At 44.9% G+C, this 21,252-nt stretch overlaps 1 protein-coding gene across 30 annotated transcripts in view; it reads left to right on the top strand.

Moving 5' to 3' along the window:
* LOC4577273 (peripheral plasma membrane protein CASK) overlaps positions 1–21,252 on the top strand; it is a 197,169-nt gene that overhangs the window by 84,475 nt on the left and 91,442 nt on the right. For 3 of the 30 annotated variants that reach the window (XM_061643800.1, XM_061643802.1, XM_061643801.1), the window contains one exon: positions 1,898–1,965. The exons of 25 other annotated variants lie outside the window; for them this stretch is intronic. In XM_061643800.1, the coding sequence (XP_061499784.1) occupies positions 1,898–1,965 (68 nt within the window). Of the gene's footprint in view, positions 1–1,897; positions 1,966–8,110; positions 8,254–21,252 lie in introns of those variants that run through there. 2 more of the 30 variants (XM_061643804.1, XM_061643803.1) reach the window with 1 other exon arrangement.

The raw sequence follows: 21,252 nt of genomic DNA, 5'->3' as shown, positions 1-21,252 counted from the left end.
CGCAAAAATGGAAATGGTGCGCAAATAAAGCATAAGCATAGCATTTGAAAGGTATACGCGATATCTTTCCGATATGGAGCTTTGCTGCAAGTTAAACTATGTGAAATGAATAATTTGAAATCAGAAGGAACACTCTTGGAGCGTGGCTTAATTAGAGTTCGTTGCAACACATAACGGTAGAGTACTTCTCCGTGTAATGATCTGCTCCTACTGCACCAGGGTCAGGTGGCTATCCCAGTCAAAAGCCTTGATGGATGTGCAACTGAACCAAATGTGTGTTTCTAGAACGCTCGTACGAACGGTGGAATGTGCAGCTAACGAGATGCAGTGATTTATTATGCACAACAGTTCATTATTAATGAAAAGCCGCACGTAAATTGGCAAAATTTAGTGATTAATATTTGAACGGCTTCGAGACGCTGCTCCGACGCTTACAGGTACACAGTACCACTGCAAACTAAGCAGAAGATGGAAGAGTTTGTGTCAACTTGTGTGTGAAGCGCAGCAGTAGGCAGGGCTTTATTCTAAACCAGTAAACAGATTAGCTATATCTTATAAGTAAGGCCTTTATGTTCTGGTAATTGTTCACATGAAAAAAAAACTCGTTAACAACAATAATCAATATTGCTTGTAAAGTAATCACTTGCACAACTTGCGCATTTGCAACATGCTTAGTCAATGTAATAAGACAAAGTATGACAGCTTGTTTTCTGGATTGCGTCCAGGATTAAAAGGAATTCAAAAAATCTTCATCGCTACAAGATACTCTATACCGTTGAAGAAAACCTTTCCTGAGGACGAATTGAATTGAGTAAGAGACGAAGCATACGTTAAGAGATAAGGCCAAACTAAAAACACAAACACTCGAAGTAGGAAGAAACTATGTCTTCAAATCCCAATTGGAAATCATCTTAATCGAGAAAACTGCTTGCAAATAGTAAGTTTATCGAGCCAAAGTGAATCCGAACGAAGCAAGCGTTGTATCGTGTAGTACGCGAACTGGTGGGATTCTTTCATTCGGTTTTTGTTAGCCTAGCCTCCCGAGCATTTGCGAGGTTTGCGTACCGCTATACACGCTTCCTTCTTTTTGGTTGGATAGCTGCAAAGATAGGAACCGATTTTTCTCCATATTGTTTGTCTGCTGATTTCACTTCAGCCCGCTTCCGAGTTGCGGCGAATCGAAGAAGCACTATCTATTGAAGTATAGCTTTTTTGTTGTTGCTCCCCATGGCCACCACGCTCAATCCCGCATCTGTGCTGCAGATGCGGGCACGACTCTACACGGTGTCTTGTTGTCCGCTTCTACATTGTAACAATAATAAATCTCGCTGGCGCTGAGACGAGAAGCAGATGCGTTGTACGCCCTCTTACTGTGAACAGCAATTTGAAGCAATAAAATTGAAGAACCCGGATCCATCACTGCTTAAGCAGCTTGTCGAACGAGTCGTCTGACCAAACGAAGTCGAATGGCCGGGATTGTGCCATGGATGCACGGAGCTGCCGTGGGCCAGAACCTGAATGGAGAAACAATATTTTTGTGATGTATTTTTAGAACGGTAGCAAAATCGTTACAGGATTATCTGTCCTTTTGGAATGGGCAAGGCCTGGGATGTATCGTGTTCAGGGAGATTGTTTGAGATGCAAAAACGTATTGCAGAGAGTTTTCGAATGTGAGTGTTTTTTTCTTGTACGGTCGTAAAAAATGATCCATGTAGCAGGGTGGAAACATTCTTATCGATTAAACCGACTCGAGAGTCTGACCCATCCGAGGGACAACCGTGTTGCTCGCTTGCCCAATTACATCCATTCTGCCATCCATCAGTGCACTGATGCATATCCGATCTTTCTCTATAGATTTACTTCATTCAAATGTATGTTGTATTCTCTTTATTTGCAGGTAAGAGTACGCAAACTCCAGTCATGGATCTGTTTCTTGAAAAAGAGATCAGACATCTATGCAGCCAGGTATTTATTTCGTCATGAACCAATCTGTACTCGATTGAAATCAATTTTCAGACCATCATCACTGTGTATGTCATTGTTCGTCTAGAAGCTCACCGGTGTGAAGCTAAAGGTTTTTGTCTGAACAAATCCTTCATTCATTCCGTCCAAGCATTAGCAGCACTTTCTTTGATATATTTTTTTAGCACTGTAACTTATCATTCCGGCACAATAATCCCGGTACTGTGTGATATGCTGTGTGCTTTACTTTATTTTCTCCCTCTGCATTATTTAATTAAATATCTGCACACTCCTACTGTCCAACCAGAATGTAGCCTCTCAAAATCTGAGTGTAAGGTAACAGCAACCGTTCTGTAGTAATGCTATATGGCTCATTTGAAGAAGCATTCTTTCATTTCGGCCTTGTGAATGACTAGTGAAGCATTATTTCTGCTCCATGGGGAAAAAGTAGCCCTTTGTTCTTGATTGGCCTGCTTTAAGTACACTTAGCTTGTGTTAGCTCGGAAGCATAGTTACGTGCGAGTGTGGGATTGTTGGATCAGATTTGTTTCTTCCTCACTGCCGGCACCATCCCACCGTCCTCGTTCGTCATGACCGAGAGGCAGTGGTTGTCCGTGTGTGCAGTTGCAATTTGCCTAAAGGATAGCTAAAAACCGCGCTTAATGCGTCAGTTTTACGACGATTTGCTTGAATGGGACATAAACACATGTTTATGAGCACGGACCCATCTCGCGAGGGTATAGTTTGTGGTGTGGTGTCTGTGTGGACATACTGTGATGGTTGTTTGGGGCTGAGTTAGTGGTCTAGTTTTAGGCACTTTCTTGTGTTGTGTCGAGTGTGCTGTTTAAAGAGATGAATAAAATATATTCATTTTCGTTGCTGAATAAAGAAGCTACTTGGAAGAGGGTCACAATGTATAAAGCAGAAATTTACAGCTTAAAAGATGAAAACAATCTGTACATTGATTAAAGCGAATAATATTCGTTAAGCTTTTGTACTAGCTTTTTAATCTTTAGGGTGTATATTTCCATAAGAATCGTTTCTGTGCACTGTTTCTGTTTAAGACATAATCGTTACTCTTAGATGTATTTGTGTAAACTATTCCATCAATTTTTGCAATGAGAAATTTGCGGCTAATAAGTCACGTTTCATGACATGCAATACCATAAAAATGCATCCAAATATTTTTTTTACTTTAAGATTTATTTCTGTCAGAATTTCCATCATTTAATTCGCATATTAATGCTAACAGCTAATACCACAGTGACAGCCTCTTAATTAATCTAATAACCCCAATTACTTAACACTGATAGCACGTATGCTACGTTTTGTTGACAGAAAAGGCGGGTGATTGATTAAAAATTCGCACAAACAACATCTTAACTCGAACCAAACAAGGAAGATCCTCGAGTGGCATAAGTAAATACATTCATGGCCAACAAAAAATGACATAAGAAGATCGCAGTCAAATGTTGCTCGATTTGCCCGGAACACACTCACCAAACATCAAAGCGAGTAACAAACACGCGGATATTATGGTTCCAGCAGTCGGTAAATGCGCTCAGCAAAACGACTTTGAGCCCCCTTCGTCAAGTGCTGCTCGCTTGGTGAACCGAAGAAAACGGGCTGGGGTGGTTTGTAGTTTGTTTAGACTTCATTAAATTTCAATCAGTTTATAATGGTTTTGGTTGCGCAACAAATTCGAGCACTTAAGATGGCTTGTAAACTGTTGCCGGTGCCGAAGGTTTTAGCCCGGTACGAAGCACCCGCGAAGAGAGTCGATCGTAAAACGCCTAACCAGAGTGGCTGTGCGTACGGAACAAAGTGTGAAAAGTGCGGGCGAGTGTGCTAGGAAGGAAAGCTGGTGCCACCGGATGTGCACTGCCGCATTTCTGCTGAAATAAGCCAGGCGGGCCAGACGTTGGGGGGGTTATATCTGGGAAAAAAGACGACCCGTTTTCCTCTAATCCTAAAACATGATGCTCTGTATCAAGTGTCGCTGGCCTCTATCGGTAAGGGGAGAGTGAATAAAGCGTCGAAAGCACGGATCAAAATCAATGAAACAGTAATTACGCTTTAAAGAAAGCTTCTCTCCTTCCGCCCGATCAAATTGTTGTGCAAAAGTCGGTAGGATGGCAAAAAATCACATAACCGGGCGCGATGGAGACGCCTGGTGATAGCGCCTTTCGCATCTTTGCCGTTTTTGACGTTGTATGACGTTTTGGCGTTTTATCTAACACGATGGTAAAGGTTAGACCATGTAACGGTGACGGCAAAAACGAAAGTGAAACCGCGGAAGCTCGATTAGTCAGTGCGTGTGCGTGTGTGTGCGTAACCTCGCGGCAAAAATTCGATCACAAAAATGCTCATTATCTTATCCCGAAACGTAACGACAAGCCTTGTTTTGTAATGTGTGGATATGTATGCGCGTGTGTGTGTGCCCGCAGTGTAAGTCATGATGTGTAGGCGTCGTTGGCAAGCCCTGTGTTGTGATCATTTAAAAACCATCAAAAAAGTCGAAGTACACCCATTTTGAGGCGGCCAACCAGTGTCTTCCGTTACTGATGCGATGTGCACGACAAAGACGCGAATAAAATACCCTTCAAGGCCTCGCTTGCCGCCGTTGCGCCATCCCGTTGTCGTCGTGAGCAGCAGTAGCATCTTGGAAGGTTGAGTAGCTTCTGATGGATTTTCGTGTCGGGCCCTCCTCGCGCAATCCCTCCATCCGCGCGAAGCAAGGGACGCACGCGGGTTTAGCGAGGAGCGAAAGGATACGAAAGCCGCGCGTGCTTATGGGTTTGACAGGCTTTCGCCACACGGGTAATCTGATGGTGGGAGGGAGTGTGACGTGGGGGTCTGGGCCTCGGAAGATGGGCAGAATTATGACTTAAATAACTCCCCATAATGAAGGATAATAATGTTCGTTTAATGTTGTGACGTTAGGTGGCGAACAAACGTCGCTCATTTCATAAATGGATTGTTAGCGTTAGGAAAAGTGGCAGTACCAGTTTTTTTATGCTAGCTAGCGTGTGGTGGAGAAAGGGTATGCTGGTACAAAGTTCGGGTGTTTTTTTTCTGTGTATTAGCGACTGTCGTTGGGAGTGGGATGGCTTTCACTTTGGCTCGCAGTTTGTACGGTAGCGTGCTATTTCATTCTTTCGCTTAACCACGTGGGCAAATTAGAAGTACCAAAAGTTGGGCGAAAATGTGGGCTGTGCAGGAACGGGTAGTGAAAACCATGCTTGAGGGAGATAAAGGGTGGAAGTGTTGGCAAAGGCACGATGTGTATATGTTGTTGTTGTGTGTGTGTGTGGGTAGCAAAGTAATTCCCGGTTTTCTTATCTGTTCACCCGGAGGTTTGGGTTGCTTGCGGCTACATGATTGACGGTGTCTGTTTTCTCTAGCATCGTTTCAGTTTCGCTGCGAAGAGGTAGTGTAGGGTGGGGCCCAGCGATAGGTGTACGGCAGCATGAGCTTCCAACAAGCGAATATAAGAAACACGAGAAGAAGCATTTACATCGATAGCGGGAGGAACGTAGGGCGGATACTGGCGATGGTGTTGCCTGTTGAATCACGTTCCGTCTCTAGTTGTTTTAATTCCACTCAAAGGGCCCATCAGCACCGTGTCATCTTGGCGCTGCGGTAGGCTCTGTTTATCGATTTTGTACGTGTAGGTGTGTATGTGTGACCGTAGCGGTTATGTTGCGCCAACGGAGCGCGTGTGGGAAGGTGTGCCGTTATGACAGCTTGCCATGATTCTTTTCGGTCTTTTGTTTTATTTGGCCCTGCTGTCGTTTAACTAACACGCCTTGCGGGAAAGTGAAGTACGGTATCGACATATCGTTCTTGAAAGCACGGTAACAATTGTGTTCACCTGTGAGTATATGTGTCGGCTTTGCAAGCAACATGATTAGCCATGACAATTAGGTTTTATTTCTTACTGAAACAATCCTTCTTTCGCTTATTTTTTGCCTTTGCTTTAAATCATACCAATTAATCGATCCGTGGCGCACGTGACAATGGAGAAATTTGCTGGTTGTTTCCCCGTTTTTCCTGCCCGGGACACGCCCGATTTGTTTTGTTTGCGATTTGTTTGTTTTGCTGCCTTCTACACCCTTCCAGTCATTTACGCTCCGGCAACTCAACGACGGTATTTGGGGCACAATTTATTTGTGCCAGCAGCAGCAGCATAAACCTGGGTAGGCGCTCTGCATTGTCCCAGCCGTGTTCACTGCAGTATTGTTTCGCACGTGTATAGCTGGACCGGAAATTGTGCTATAGTGCTGGAGGATTTTGATGCTCTTCCGTGTACGATTGTCACAATATAGCGTGCTTTCTGACGGACGAGTGCAGTGGATCGAATAAAATGAGTATCGCCGCTGTGTACCGCCTGGTGCGCCTGCAGCTATGCAATCAGCTGTTAAGAATTGGGAATAAAGCACCGTGGCAGCACTGGGAGAGGATGAGAATGTTTTATTAGGATTGTTAAATTATTGTTTATGTAATATTTTCTGCAACATATTGATGTCCATGGTAGTATAAAAAAATATTCCAGTTCAGATTAGTGCCATGCATGGAAGTAATAATTTTAAGTGAAAAAAGAAGCAAAAATGAGACATACTTAATAGGCCCGCCGCTTCGCCACCTGTAAGCCCGTTGGAAGCGTACCGGCCACACGTCTGTCACATTAGGAGCTCAAGCTTACATCCCTTGCTGCTTGTGAGCAGTATTGCCTTTTCAGTTTGGTGCGCTGGTATTGGTGAACTAGTTTCGAAACGACTATGGAATCGAACTTACAGAACCTACCCATCAAGTGACTATACCACTTCGGAGCTTTTGCTCGCGAGTGATGCGATGATGATGCTCGGTCATGACGATGACCTGTAGGCATTGGTGATGGTGATGGTGGTGCTACTGATGATGATGATGAGCAGTTCGTGTGGAAAGATTTACTTGCGGAGCCCAGAGCACATGACGACGACGTGTTCCCCATGTTGGTGGAGGAAAATTCTGCATCTCGCAAAGATATGTGTGTTTGGAGAGACCATCTCCCGGATGCTGGTGCGCAGGATCCAACCAGACCAACGCTCTCAGCACCATCCCTGTCGTCTAGGTAACATTTTCGTGTGCTTTCGCTCAAAGCAACGAACCGAGGGAACGATAAGGCGGAAGGAGAAGAAATGCCAATACTAAAGCAAACACTGGTATGCATTGGGACGCTCTCGAAAGGATTCACGTGTGTGTGTGATATGGAAATTCATTGCTTGTGTGTGTGTGTTGAAGGACTTTGAAAGAGCCTCGCTGTGGGAGCAATTTCGGAGAAAGTCTCTCCATTTCCTGCTGGATGCTGGCCGAATGCTAGTGTGTGCGTGTGTATAAAGATTTCTGCGTGGGAATTGATTTTGCTCTCCGTGAACAGGACAATGCCTGAGCGCGTTGACTAACAGGTCACACATTCACCTAGCACTGGTCTGCTGCTCACCAGCTACCCCTGCTGATGACGACGCTAATGACGGTGATGACGATGATTTGCTCCCATGTCAACACGCATCCTGGAGTCTGGAGTCTGCGCCAACCGTCCGCTCGGGAGACCAGCGTCCCGAGTGCGGTCGTTCGTGGCGTGCTCGGGTCATCCGCGGGAGATGCTGAACGAGCTTCCCGAATTTCTCGCAGCAAACGGTGGCCAGTTTCCCATTCGGTACGCAGCAGCGCGACACGAGCGCAGCATCCCACAGCCAGTCGGCTTACCAGGAGGACGCACGGTGTACCTCGGTATTGTTGTGTGTACGGTTGTTGTTTGGTGTGCGCTCGTTCCCCCTTTGGGCCATCCCCCCTCCCACCTCCCCCCCCCCCCCCCCCTCTTTCGAACGTCTGTGGCGCGCGCGTTCTTGCTGCGCTGTGTGTTTGTGTGTGAGCGTTAGTTTGCAATACCTTGTGTTACGTGTTGTGTGCGTAGATAGTCGCGGGAGGGCTTCGTCGCGGAGGTGGCACACGACGACGGCTGCGGCGATGGTCCTAGGGATTCTTTCGAATCCAGAACGCGCACCAGCATCAGTTGAACGGATGCCCTTCAACCGAAAGGGTGCAAGCATTAGACACACTCCACTAGCATTGCATATTGTGTCCGCAACCGAAAAGTGTACTTCCAGTTTTTTTAGTTTTTCGTGTTTCAGTTTTAGCCTTTGGTTTTTTTTTCTTCTTCGATTTGCAACACCAAACGCGTGCTTTAATACCGGTTTACTGATTGATAGATGCAGCAATTGGTAACGTTTCTGTGATGGAGGGATATCGGTGAGCGAATTATAAGCGATCGAGTTTTAGCGACGGAACGACTAGAATGATTAGGTTTAGTTTCCGGGATTTTCCAAACAAATACATACATTTTCTTTTCAATGATAGGAGCGTAGGGATTGTTGATGCCTACCGATGCATTCAACACGCATTACAAATAATTACATCGCTGTTGATCACATCTTTGCACTGCTCGGCGTACACGGTACCACGGAAAGGTCTGTTTTCTCTTCCAATCGAGAGAAACCGTCGGCAGAATGCCGCACGTAAAGACATCAGATGTGCGTCTGTTGTTCGTCAGTGTTGGTGCGCTGCTTCGTGCTTCGTTTGTATTTGTACGGTGCTTACCGTGGCGCCATCGTCTTCCGTTCGGGGTGGAAATGGGAGAAAAAAGTCGCGTGAATTGGAAAAGCCATCCAGCAGCGTGCTTTTCTCTTGAAGCAAAGTCAGTGTGTTTGTGGATCTCGCTCAGCCTCCCAGTGCACGGGTTTTTGTAAGCGATTAGACAGCAGCGAGTGAACGGTGACTATACTGTGCTTGGGTGTTTGAGTTTTTCGGGCCCCAAAAACTTACTGTCCATAGACTATGTTAAACGTGTTAGTCAAAACGAGTTCGTGAATAGCATAGATCATAATTTTGCGCAACAATGTACGCGAGCTGCTAAGATCCAGAATTGTTAAGGAAAAAAGGAGCGATAGAGCGTATGGAAAACGAATGGATCTTCCATTGAAATAGAGAGCGAGAGAAAGAGAGCCTGAATCAGGATTGGCATGAGATATGCTGACGGGGTTTGGAAAAACTGAGAGCGCACAAACTGCGAGCACAACGAGAGCTAATGCAAATTGGAAATTTCCTTAACTGTTTGTGAAAGTGGATGTGTGTTTTTCGCGAAATTTTGTTGTTTTGCGCGAATGTTCATTCACTGGCCTAGGGGTAAGGGGTAAAAAATCGCATACGAAGCATTCGACTCTGTCTGTGAAGCTCAAGTGAAAAGTAAACTCAAACAGCCACTCAAAACCACACGACGGCAAAGCAGCGGCAGGAAGGGTGTCTGTGAATTTATGTTTTTGTGCGTGCGCGAGCACCAGGACATATTGTGTGGAAAACCAACAAAAATGGAAGAACAACAGTAACATGGCAAAAGGCAAACTCTTCTGCCTCGTATGCCGTTGTGGGAAAAAGTTTCCGTTAAAAAAAAAGAGAGAACCTAACCGAAAAACCGCACCGAAACCCGCCAAAGGTACAAAGGTTTGGCCATGGCGCCTCCCATCCCCACCCGTAAGGAACAGCCGTTAGTGTGTGGTTGTGGGAAACAGTTTCGAATATATGTACGCGTGCATGTGTGTGTGTGTGTGTTTGTGTGAGGGTGTGTGCTTTGAAGTGTGTGTATATGTGTAATATGTTGGTGGTATGGTGATTGTGTAGAAAAGAAAAACAAAACGCCGCAAGCTTAGAGAAAAGAATCGTTTACGAACTTTTGCTCCGCCAACTTGTTTCTTTGCTCTGCGTTTGTGAAGATGGCAAGGGTTGGGTTTTCGAGGGGAAGGGAATAACATGGCCAATTCCCTCACGTAAAACATCACGCATGAAGTCGTTACGGCGGACAGAACACATTTGCCTTATCAATTAAACTTTTCCGAAAGCTTGCACGTGTGGTTTGTGAGACGGCGATAGGGGTTCGCCATGGTGGATCCTGCTAACCAGTGAACCGTTTCCAATCATCTTCATCGTGGAGACGGCTGGAACACTCTAGATCTTCTCTTTTCCAGCGCAGCAGCGAATAAAAAGCTTGTTAAGGGATAATCGTGTAACTTTTTCGAATGTGCGTTGAATGTTGACGGCAAAAGAAGCCGACGGGCGAAGACAAAAAATGTCCTCCCGAGAAAAGGACACGTCACCCGCACGACTCGCATGCGGAGGTGACAATGACGATATGAGCGACGTGTACGGGTGTGCGTCTTTCTTTCGTTATTCAATCCGTGGAAATTGAAACTTAATTAGCTGGTCGCGGTTTTGAGCGACGTGTGATGATGATTAATGTTTGTTTCCAGAAGCCTTTCGGTGTTTTTATTGACAGTGAGACAATTCCCTTGATTAAAGTGAGCTTATAAGATCAGGCTCTGAATATTTTTCTAGAACATTCTGAGACTTTTTGGGTCTGTTCATTCGAGCATATTTTTTGTGTGATATACTAAACCTACAAAAAGCGTCGGTCGCCATTTCTGTGGTATTGGAAAAAAGGTACAGGGCCATGAGAATTTCATATCACTCCACCGAGGAACTGTTTTTGGTTGTGCTTTTGAGTTCTTTCTACCGTCTGCTACCATTCTGCAGAAACCGTATAGCTCGCATAATCCTGGCTTGGTACGAGAAGTTGCGTCCACCTTTTAGGGTTATGCAGGTTACAAAACTGACCCCGTGGGTGTAATATTCATATTTTTATTTTATTATTCAACCTGCCCCCAAGAACGATGGTACAGTGCTGTGCTGCTGCGAGTGTGTGTGTGTTTTTATTTTCATTTTCTCCTCTGGCATGATTAACGAACACCTTTAAGCCAAGCCAAACCAAGCCTAAGCAGAAGGTGTGCCTGGCGCGATGTTGCACAGCACACACGCCTGAAGCTTGATTTTTTTCTGTCGCCCGTGCTGGTTTCATTTCCTATAAGGCACAAAGTGGATGATACTTCAGTTTTCCTCATAATGGACCGTTTCTGCGTTTGTACGTAAACCATGACTCACGCAATGGTCCTAGAAACACGGACGCCTTTCGGACGCCGAATGCGTGGTTGTACATTACAAATTTGGCTTGCATGACACTCGAATGCTTTTGATCCTGAATCAATAAGCCCCGGCTGGTGCCTTTTAGTCTACCATCCTTATAAAAACAGAGGCACAGGTGTGGGTGTGCTGTAAGCAATGGGCTATGGGATCCTCGAGGGCGTGCTGGGCCAAACGTTGGAGGTTTTCATTTCGTTTATTTTCTTAAGCGAACGTAGGTGGCAATTGTAAGAAGGTAGGCTGTCTGTATTTTTGATCTTCCGTTAGTGTAGGTCCGAACTGGAAGAAACAATGTTTTTTGGAATTAAAAAAACATACGCATTAGCATGTATGATTAGCAAAGTGCGGAAATAAGCATGCAGGTGGTCTTGCGATCTAGGAAAGGTAGATATCTTAAGCGCCAGGATAAGGGTCGTATCTAAACTTTCTGTTCCCTTGCGGAAGGTACAATAAAAAGGGTTAGGCACACAGATGTTTGGGATGAGATCTTTCACATTTGACATGGGATGATTTTACAAAACTACATGTATGTGCTTGACCAAAAGGTTTTGGGTACGTTGGAGTGTAATGTACGAGCAACAATGAAATTGCATCCAGAGAGTGAAGGAATACAGTTTTGTTAATTAATAATAACGTACAATTCAGGACAGCCGGATAGTTTTTAATGAGACGTAGCATTTTCTGCAAGGTCGAACGCAATTGATTCCCATTCGGGTCTTTCTCCCGTAGCCGGAGTAGTAGTGTGGTACTATTACAAATAAGGGGTACAATTACAAAAAAGCGAAAAATTCTGTTTGTAACGCCGCAATATTCGCTGTGAAAGAAAGCCAGGATAGAAATACTAGGAAATATGTTGAAAATGCCTGGTTTTAACAAAGTAAAGAGAGAAACCATCGAGTCTCATCTGTGGGAAAATGGATAAAGTTTCCCACAAATTTACGAAAAAGCTCCGATTTAATTGTCTGAACATATCGCAACACACGACAAATATTAATCGTTTTAGTTTCTGTTACCACATGCTGCTGGTTCACCCTCGATCACGGACACTTACCGCTGAACGAACGTCCTACAAGGCAGGTTAGGATCTGCCAGTCATTCCCCGATAGGCCGCCAGTGGGTTGAACACACGGTGCAGAAGCCATTAAAAACCCCAAACCACGTTACACAACCGAATCGAACCTGTTCGAACCCCTCCAAGCAGGATTAAAAGCAAATAAATTTAACATCCCTGTGCAATATTGTAAAGCTGGGAAGGTTTCCCCGAGCGTGTTTGCATGAAAGGGCCGCGCGAGCAACAAGACGTGTCGGTGGGTGTTTGTATTTCCTGCCCATTTCCCAGGCCTATCGCAGTTGATGTTAGTGTGGGGGCTGTTTGTTTTCCGCATCCATTCGCATATTTGCCATTCTTAGCATAAGCCTTTCGCTCGGCTTGAAGAAACTACTCAACGTATAATCTTCTTGGGCGGCTCAAATGGGGATACCTTTTGTCTATCAACCACGAACCGCCAAAGTGTGGGTGTGCACGTGTGTGGGGTTACTTCGAGTATGATGAATGTGGAGCTGTGAAGATTTTTAGTAATTTTATGTGAAATATTTCGAATAATAAAGCTTTCTAGTATAGAAAATTGTGCTTATTTAAGGTTTGGTTTTATGTTTTCTTTGCCCGTCCTTACATCATTTGTGACAATGTTCGTTGAGGATTGTTTCCCATGAATCAATTCTTTGATCTTCGCAGCAGTCGAGCAGCGTGCATTTTTTCAATTGAATCTGCTGGGTAAAACTTCAAACGGGTTTTCCAGAGTGGCCTACGATAGTATGTTTTTGTTTCTTCTGTACCGTTAATAATGATTTGATTTGTAAACCGCTGCAAATGAAAGCTCGACATTATTTTATTCACACAATCTGTCCGGTAGTCTTTGGCAGTGGATGTACAGAAAAATCAGTAAATGATGATGTTCCCCGCTGCAAGAACGCTTTAGCAGTGCAGCGATGACATCATGCCGAGCCTGGAAATATTATACTAGCCACAGGAGGCACGTCTTCCCTTCACCCACCCGTGTGGTGTTTCATGATATCCAAAATTTGCTCCACCGTGAAGCATATTATCCTCCGTTTCGTTGGCGCTATTTATTTTCCAATTTAGCTCTGTTTGAACTTATACAGTGAACCGTGTTTACTTTCCCATCAGAGCGTGTTTCGGTTTGTACAGAGGGGCCTTTTCGGCCGACCAGAAGGACGAAAGCATCGTCCAAACGGGCGGTTAGAATAGAGACGAGCAGGTTAACGAGTGATGGTCAACCCCGAGCTCCGAAGGAGGACGGTGGAGCCCTGATCACTTAAAGCGCCGTCGCACTTCCTGCTTCGAACCGATACGCGACGTCTTTTGCGGTACCGGAACCGCTTATGGCATTTTGCCCTTCACGCACCATGCTCGGTTAGTCGAGCATCGTCGTTAGTCTGTGCGAGAGCGATCGAGGTATTTGGATTAGGCGTCTTGGAAGATACTTGGGACAATAAAACTGGCATCGAAGGCCAGTACGTGTGTACGCAGCTGTTACCGCCTGTGGCATATGTTATCTTACTGCCAAACGAGTAGTATATAGGAAGAAGAGTAGCTGGAGAAGGCGAACTGACAAACCGAGGACGTTTTGGTGTGCCAATTCTTCCCGTCTCACCTACTTCCGCTCTTTTGAGAGAAAAAAGAAGGATTGAAAACATTGAAACGAGCAGTTTCAATATTGGCGCGGGGAAAATGTGATGCGTGGTCATGTTGATTCGAATAGAAAAGCGATTCCAAAGCGAACAGAAAATGTGTTGCGGTAGCTGAGGGGATGGGTGGGAAAAGAGGAACATATTTGCGTAGGAGACATATTCAAATTTTCAATTTTATGATGTGCTCCATACGTGCTTTTGATATGCTTGTGACGCTAGTTGATACGTTTCGCACGCATTTACAAAACGTTGAAACAATTGAAAATCATTTTTAAATGACATGGATTATATTTGACTACCCAGAAAGAAGCTCATTTTTTATAACAAAGTTCTAAGATTAAAGCAATAGTCTTAGTCTTCGTTTCACAAAGAAGTATTGAAACGAGTGCTTGGTAAACAAGGCTAGGTTTGGTGAAATCCTTCAGCGAAAGGATCAGCGTCGAAGAGGATATTTTATTAAAACTTCATTCATGAAATAGGTAACGCAGCTACCTTCGAACGAGTACGCAGAATTGACAACACTTCTTGTGCCACTACTCGCCCTGTCTTGCTTTCCACGGGCCATTTACCATTGCTAGGCAGACGAGCGGCAAAACCGGGGGAGTTCAATTTCATCGGCTCAGTTTGCGCTGTGTATTCCTGGCGGTACGATAAATCCTACCCCGTCAACATCCCTCCCGCTCCGTCTTGCACATCGCGAAGACAACTCTCTAAATGCACACTGAGAGACCGGTGGCACAGATTTGAAACTGTAATCATCTTATCAATGATTAATTTCCTCGAACTGTAGCTCCAACTCGGCTGTCGCGTTGTGGAGGAAAATGGTAGGAAACTGGTAAAATACACACGTCACTCCCGAGGCTTTAGAGCAGAGCACTTTTTGGCTGTGATATCCAGACACGAAGTGCGTTCCCTTCGCTTGCTAATTCCGGTTATTCGCAGGGAGAGACGCGCGGTGGTTTTCATCACTTTACCGAAGACTGTCAGCTGTGCCGATGTGGGAGCGGGGGCCAATCTCGACATTAGCCTACCGCTGAGCACCGATTGCTTGAAAGCAGCGTGAACCTAAGCCCTTCCACTCGAGCCCCGCTGCGAGCCAAATAACTTTCCGTTTGTCGCGCCCCGCTAACGCAGCAAAACATCGGGATTTCTCGGTACGAAGCAAACACGAAAAAGAATACAAGATCCTTAAATCTGAAATCGGTTTGCGCTGCCTTTTATCCTTTTTTCCACCTAACGCAACGCATTCGCCATCCCTCTCTCTACACGAGGGTATGTTTTCCGGAAATGTTTTTGCACCCGTTTCAAAGCATCCTTTGGGGGAAGTTCATTGCCGCGCTCTGCGTGTGTCTGTGCTCAATTCGACAGCCCGATGACAAACACGGAACATGTGCGCGCACATGAACCAGGCCTTCGGTTAGCTTCATGAATAAACATGAACATATACATACTCCCTCGCACCCGCCTCTCGGTACAAACGAAGGAGAAAGAAAGAAAAATCAGGCGAGAAGCACACATCTTACTTACCGTATCCAAAATAATTCATGTCCCGAGCAACTCAGATCCGGGGATTTGGTTGAGAAAAGATCGAACCAATCGAAGGGAGAAGAGGAACGGACGAACTAGTTAACCGTGGGGAAACCGGGGGCAGCTACACATTAGTCAGGTTTTATGGTACAATCTGATCAACATTTTTGCTCGCCAAATAGGCAACCAAATCGCCCCCAAAATCTGTGTACTGGGCGTAGATTTATGTACGTATGTGTGTTGGTTTGATAAAGTGTTAGAGCTTACACTAGGCGATGTTGAGCCTTTACCATAAGATATTTCTTAGAAGCTGTACCAGTCCGATCATATGTTTTGAACGATTCGATCTGATTTGTAGTAATGGGTAGATTTGTAAAGCATTAAAAACGTAATAATGTTCGCATTCGCCGTGTTCATGTTTTGGAGTAGCGATTCATAATGCTTCGTGTTTAATGCACTATATAGTTCTTCAGGAGGGATTATCAAGCCATTATTCTTAGTTGAGCATGACGCTGGAATATATTGCCTTCAGTAATAATATTTACACGCAATCAAACCTGGAGTCTCTGCTTGCAATACCGAAACTACGTCAAATTTTGGATCGAATGAATGCATATAACACATCTAACATTATTCAAACAACACATCAGGAAAGAAAAAGTCCTATTGTTTCAACACACAAAACGAAAACATCTTAATTAGATTGTGTTGCAACGTTGATGTAGTGATCCACTCAGATACAAAACATCAATCCACTTGAAGAATGCTGCAGCACCAAGAGGAAGGAGGGGTTTATCTTTCATGACATGTGCTCAGGCTCGATTGCATAGCAGCTACACATGGTGGCCCGCAACGATCAAAAAGGATTTAAGCGACACTGACCTCAAACCAAAGACCCCTACGTTGGATTGCATTTTCTTGTCACTATGCCACAGCAGCACCGGCTATCCGTACGTTGCGTCCTGTCATTATTCTTTTGCTTCCCTTTGTTCTGAAAGACGCCGAGAGATATCGTGTACTTGTCGCCACAAACCGGGATTGCACTGGTTTGTATGCGCGAAGCGTGTGCAGCTCGTGTGCATTCAGCATGTGATACGTACGTACGTATTCAGCAGTGATGAACAGTTTTGTTCAGAGCTTGTCAGACTCTTGAGAAAATAAGACCCGGCAGCAGCAGCAGCAGCAGCAGCAGCTTCAACAGCAGCGGTATGAAATATGATAAGCTGATTTTGACAAAAATACCCACTGAATCATAGATGAGGAATGAATGAGCAGCCCCGGCTTCTTTGCTGTCCTGCTTGCTGTGAAGTGTTTTGGTTGGAGTGCAGTTCGTTTCTTTGGTTTTATTTCGGAACGATTTTCCAGGATGAAATTCAGTGTGTCTGCTTTTTGTCCCCGCCCAACTGATGATTATGTGTGACTCAAATGCTTCAGTAAAAAATGATACTTGTCTCGTTTTTTGTCTCGTTAGATGTCTTACACAAAAACTCAAACACTACATTTAAGCGGGAAAATTAATCACATCCCACTCATCAGCAGCAATTATCCTGCAATAAATGCACACCATGTTTGGTGATTTTGGCATCGGTATGGGCGGCAAAGACAAACTGTGGTGCATGAGCAAGTTTGGCCGTTTCGTGCGCCCGTCTCTTACCATCCTCAGTTTTCCACCGAGTTTATTGGGCAAGTGTCAAATTTTAATTCGCTTCCACAAACTTGTTATCGCTTGAATCATCTGCAGTGGTGAGGCGTATGAGGGGCGAACGAAGTATGTGAGTGGCGTAGCTATTTTCCCAAGAATGCCTCCAGAAATTCGGCAACGGTTTCGTGGGGGTGACGCTTCGGCAAAGGAGCGTGTGAACGAGAATTTTACCAGCAGTTATGGCCTTAGTTAGGCCTTCATTGTGTGTTGTTATTTGTGTTGGGCAATGGCACGTGGAAAAACATACACATTCTGTTGGAAGCGAGGGATGATTGGCGTCGGGCGAGTAAAAACTCGAGCACGGGTGACAATGCTGTGACCGGCTGGCACTGTCCCTTTCTGCGTGCTGGCTAGCTGACAAGGTTCTTCCCGCCGCACGAAGCAGAAAGATGATCCCCAGGAAGTGTCCTAGTGTCAATCTCCTGATCCTCCCTCTCCATTTGCTCGAATTTTACCCACAAGCGCGCCTACACAATGGGGTGAAAAAACTTTGTTAATTTCAAGTCTAATAAAGCCATATCGTGTGCGCGGCCTGACGGAGAAAAAGTTTACGGACGAAAAAGTATGGCAAAGTTGATCCGGATGCGGTATGCGTGGTACGTGCTGAAGCTGCTCGGCCGACGAATTGTCGTAGCGTTCGAACGAGGCTGAGGAGCGTGAAAAGTTGAAATGCCATGCGCCAGGGGCGGGAAGGGAAGGATGTGAATGTTTTCGGTGTGCCGGTTTTGGAATAATACCATCGTGAGAATAATTAATACTTCCATCTTGGGGTTTTTCTTACACTGCTTTCTGTGCGGCCAATGGCTGGCTTCTGCTTGGCTGGCTGGCTGGTTCGCGTATCTTGCATGGCGGAAAAGGAAGGACAATATTCTTCGCGCTATATGGTTTTACGTTTGCCATCGTCAAGCCTTCCGTCGTCCTCAATTTGGCTGGCAGCAATGTTTCTGCACAAACGAGCCGAGAACGTGTGTGTGTGTGTGTGCTTGTTGGTTGTGTGTTTGGCGAGCGTTTCTTTTCCTACTGCAATCCCAGACCGCCTAGGCAAGCTGTGGCAGCAGGACCGTTTATAATTATATCGCGCGAGTTATGATCAAAATAAAAATTAAATTTCAATTATCCTAATTATGAGCCCCACGAGGAGTGTGCGGCATTGCGGCATAACACAGGGAAATGCAACCCGCGGAAACATTAGCATAGCCATTAAAACAAAACTGGGCGCAGCAGCAAGCAGAGCCAACGGAACAGGAGTTACAGATTTCAGCACGGAGCCGTGATACATGAGCCTTACTGCCGCCCTGTTAGCAGTGTTAAAGTTGGTGCTCCATTCCGTTCACCCACCTTATGAGCGGACATTTTTCCACTTTTAATTTTTGGTCAAAATTGTCATTACATGGAAGGAAAATAGCACTCAGCTGTGGGTTACTTATGCCAACAGATGCCACATTTTCCGTTTCCATCGGTTCCTGGAGACCGCAATCGGGACAGCGGCATTGAGAGTGAACCACTGGCAATGGCACCACTTTATTTTCTTTTTAACAAACGGCTTTAGGCGGCTTATTTGCACAAGTACCATCATTGTGGAAGTGTGCAGCAAGCAAGGGGTTTTGACGCGTGGTGTGTGATGCGCATTGTTTATTCAGCACATGTTTTATGACAGGTTTAAAATAAATCATAAAAAATTCATGACCGAAATGTGGGTTGGGAGAACGGAACTCCAAGCGATTTAAAGAGCCACCCCAAAATAAGAACTCAATTGCAGAGCGATGACGTGCTGTTTGGGGACCATTCTGTTTCCCCCCTTTTGATTCTGCGAGTAGAAGGATTGGATAAAGTCAAACGCATAACCAACGGGAATATGTGCGTGCGTTGAGATACAGCACAAGGATTATTACTTTAGCTGGGGAGGAGCAGCAGCAGCAGCAGCAGCAAAAACGCTAGCAAAAAATAAATAAAATAAAATAACACACCCAAACGGACATTTAAACATCCTTCGTTTCCGAACCATTACCAACATGCATACGCAGCGCAATGCCACACGGCACGTTCGGACGGGACTTTTAATGTTCAAGTGTGATGGGCACTCGTCAAAATTATGTAGAGCGGCTCGAAAAGCATTGAAAATAATTGAAACGAAACAGTGTCGGCAAAAAAAGGGAAGGCTAAAAACCCCCTACGGTTGGAAACGATTTTATGGTGGCTTTTGGGCAAATATTTATGCAACCGTTTTTAACCGATTATCCCATTTCCGGGTGTTTTTTTTTTTTGTGCTCTTCTGTACCTCATTTCCGGCACCTGCCCAGGCGTGACTGATCGAATTTGAAAGATTAATCATACGCGTTCCATTTGCTCCATGCGACTCGTCCTGTTTACTTTGCCTAATGACGTTTGAATTCGTTCCAGATAATCAGATGAACTATTATGACAGCAAACTTTAAGCTCGGACTGCTCATTTATTTATCTCGCCTCTTTTTTTGTTTTAAATCCTTTCCTCCCAGCCCGCCAGTTGGTGGATGCGGTTTTCCTGTCACTGCCAACCATTTCAAAATGGCTCGTTGAACAATAGTCGATTGGTCGTAAAAATGGCCATATTAGTGGCACTGGGCCGTGCACGTTCGGAAATGCATTTTCAATCGATTACATTCGAAATAACTCCTCTGCTTGGTTTAACCGCAGGAAGAAGGCTTCAAGCTCATTCTACCCGCTTTGCGTCCGCCTTGTCGTTGATAAAAAGGTTCTTCCGTGTGCTCTCTGCACTTTTGTAAGTCATATTGCTTCGGCTGCAACTAGAACGATAAGACAGATTTCGAGAGGCAGGAGATCTTCCAGCGGATTTCCAGTCGGCTCGATTACGGTACGCTTCACTTATTGGCGATGGTGGGAAAATGCCGGCATTACGTCTCTGACACTTATGACAGCCGTGTTTGAAAAAGCGAACGCTAGGAATTCAATCCTTCTCCGCATGCTTGCCCGCTTGCTGACTCGCTCGCCTGCTGGCGGTGGCAATAAAGCAGCAAAAATAAATTGAACTTTATGGCTGGTCCAACGCTTAACCCCTTTTTTCCGGTCGAGTACGGCAAACGGTGGGCAGTGCCGCGCGAGAGTCCTTGAAAAACTGCTGCTCCCGCCCATTCGGGAAAACTGCACAGTCAGTGAAAAATAGCTGCAACCCAGATACCGGCTACGGGGGAAATTGGTGGCCATTTATTCGCCTTTCTTGCAGGCACTGCTTTCCCTGTCAGATCTTCGGCCGAGTTTTTAGCCGAAGTCGAAAACAAACGCTCTTTATTCCCGTTGCTTTTACTTAGTATTGGAATGGGAGTGGATGGAGGTGTTTCATCTCATCGATTAAGACGTACTTTCGTGGGGTGTAATGGTTGGGGTTTTTGTGTGATCTTTATGTGCATTGATTTTCTAAAGATAGATGAGTTTAGATCAGAAGCAGGAAATTGTAATTGATTTTGAAATAAGTTGCATACATTACCATTGATATCCATTAGAACAACCAAAAAGAAATCCATTTTTACTAAACTGTCGAATGTTTTAAGTTCAGTAAATATCGTCTATTAAGCAGCAATAACAATGATGTTTCGATTAGCCGAGCAAAACATTTGCCCCGACCATCGTTTTGGTTCATAGACGTGAAATATGACACAATCTTCATTTTATTTCTCATCGTTAAGTTTTACTGTGTCCTTTCTCACCGAGTCTGCACTTGAGTGCTTGAAAACTTTGGCAAACATTTCTCAATGTATTTGATAGTGCGAATGTGCTCAAGAGAACGAGGGACCATATTGTTCGGAAAAGTCCAATTCCTGTGTGATCAACATCGAAAACACTGCCCTCTTTACCAATCCTTGAAACGGATGAACATAGAACGAACGTAGGAAAACATCATTAAAAGGAATTGCTTTTTTTTATTAACTTAAAGCGCTGCGTTTTCACCTTTAATTTTGAATCATAATATTCTTCCGACCGGTGGTCGTCTTTGTTATGCCACCGAGATGCCATACTGAAAAGAAATGCTCTGCTCTCGAGGCTATTGGGGAGCAATATAAGCTAGCGACCAGGTTCCGCAGAAGCAACCCTATAGGCAAATTGAGCTAGCAAAAATTAAATTACACGCAAAAGCAGCGTCGTCACTACAGCGAGGTGTACGAAGTGGACGGAGCAAAAGATCGTACACAAAGAGTGGTAAGAAACAGAAAAAAAAGAAAAAAGGCGCAGCATCCAGCTACGCGGAAAGTACGCCTGGAGACGATAACAATGAAACCTTGGTGCGC

Source organism: Anopheles gambiae, chromosome 2 (assembly GCF_943734735.2).
Source record: "Anopheles gambiae chromosome 2, idAnoGambNW_F1_1, whole genome shotgun sequence".
NCBI lineage: Eukaryota > Metazoa > Arthropoda > Insecta > Diptera > Culicidae > Anopheles > Anopheles gambiae.
The sequence above is the reverse complement of the archived record's forward strand: the minus strand, read 5'-3'. Positions and strand labels throughout refer to the sequence as shown.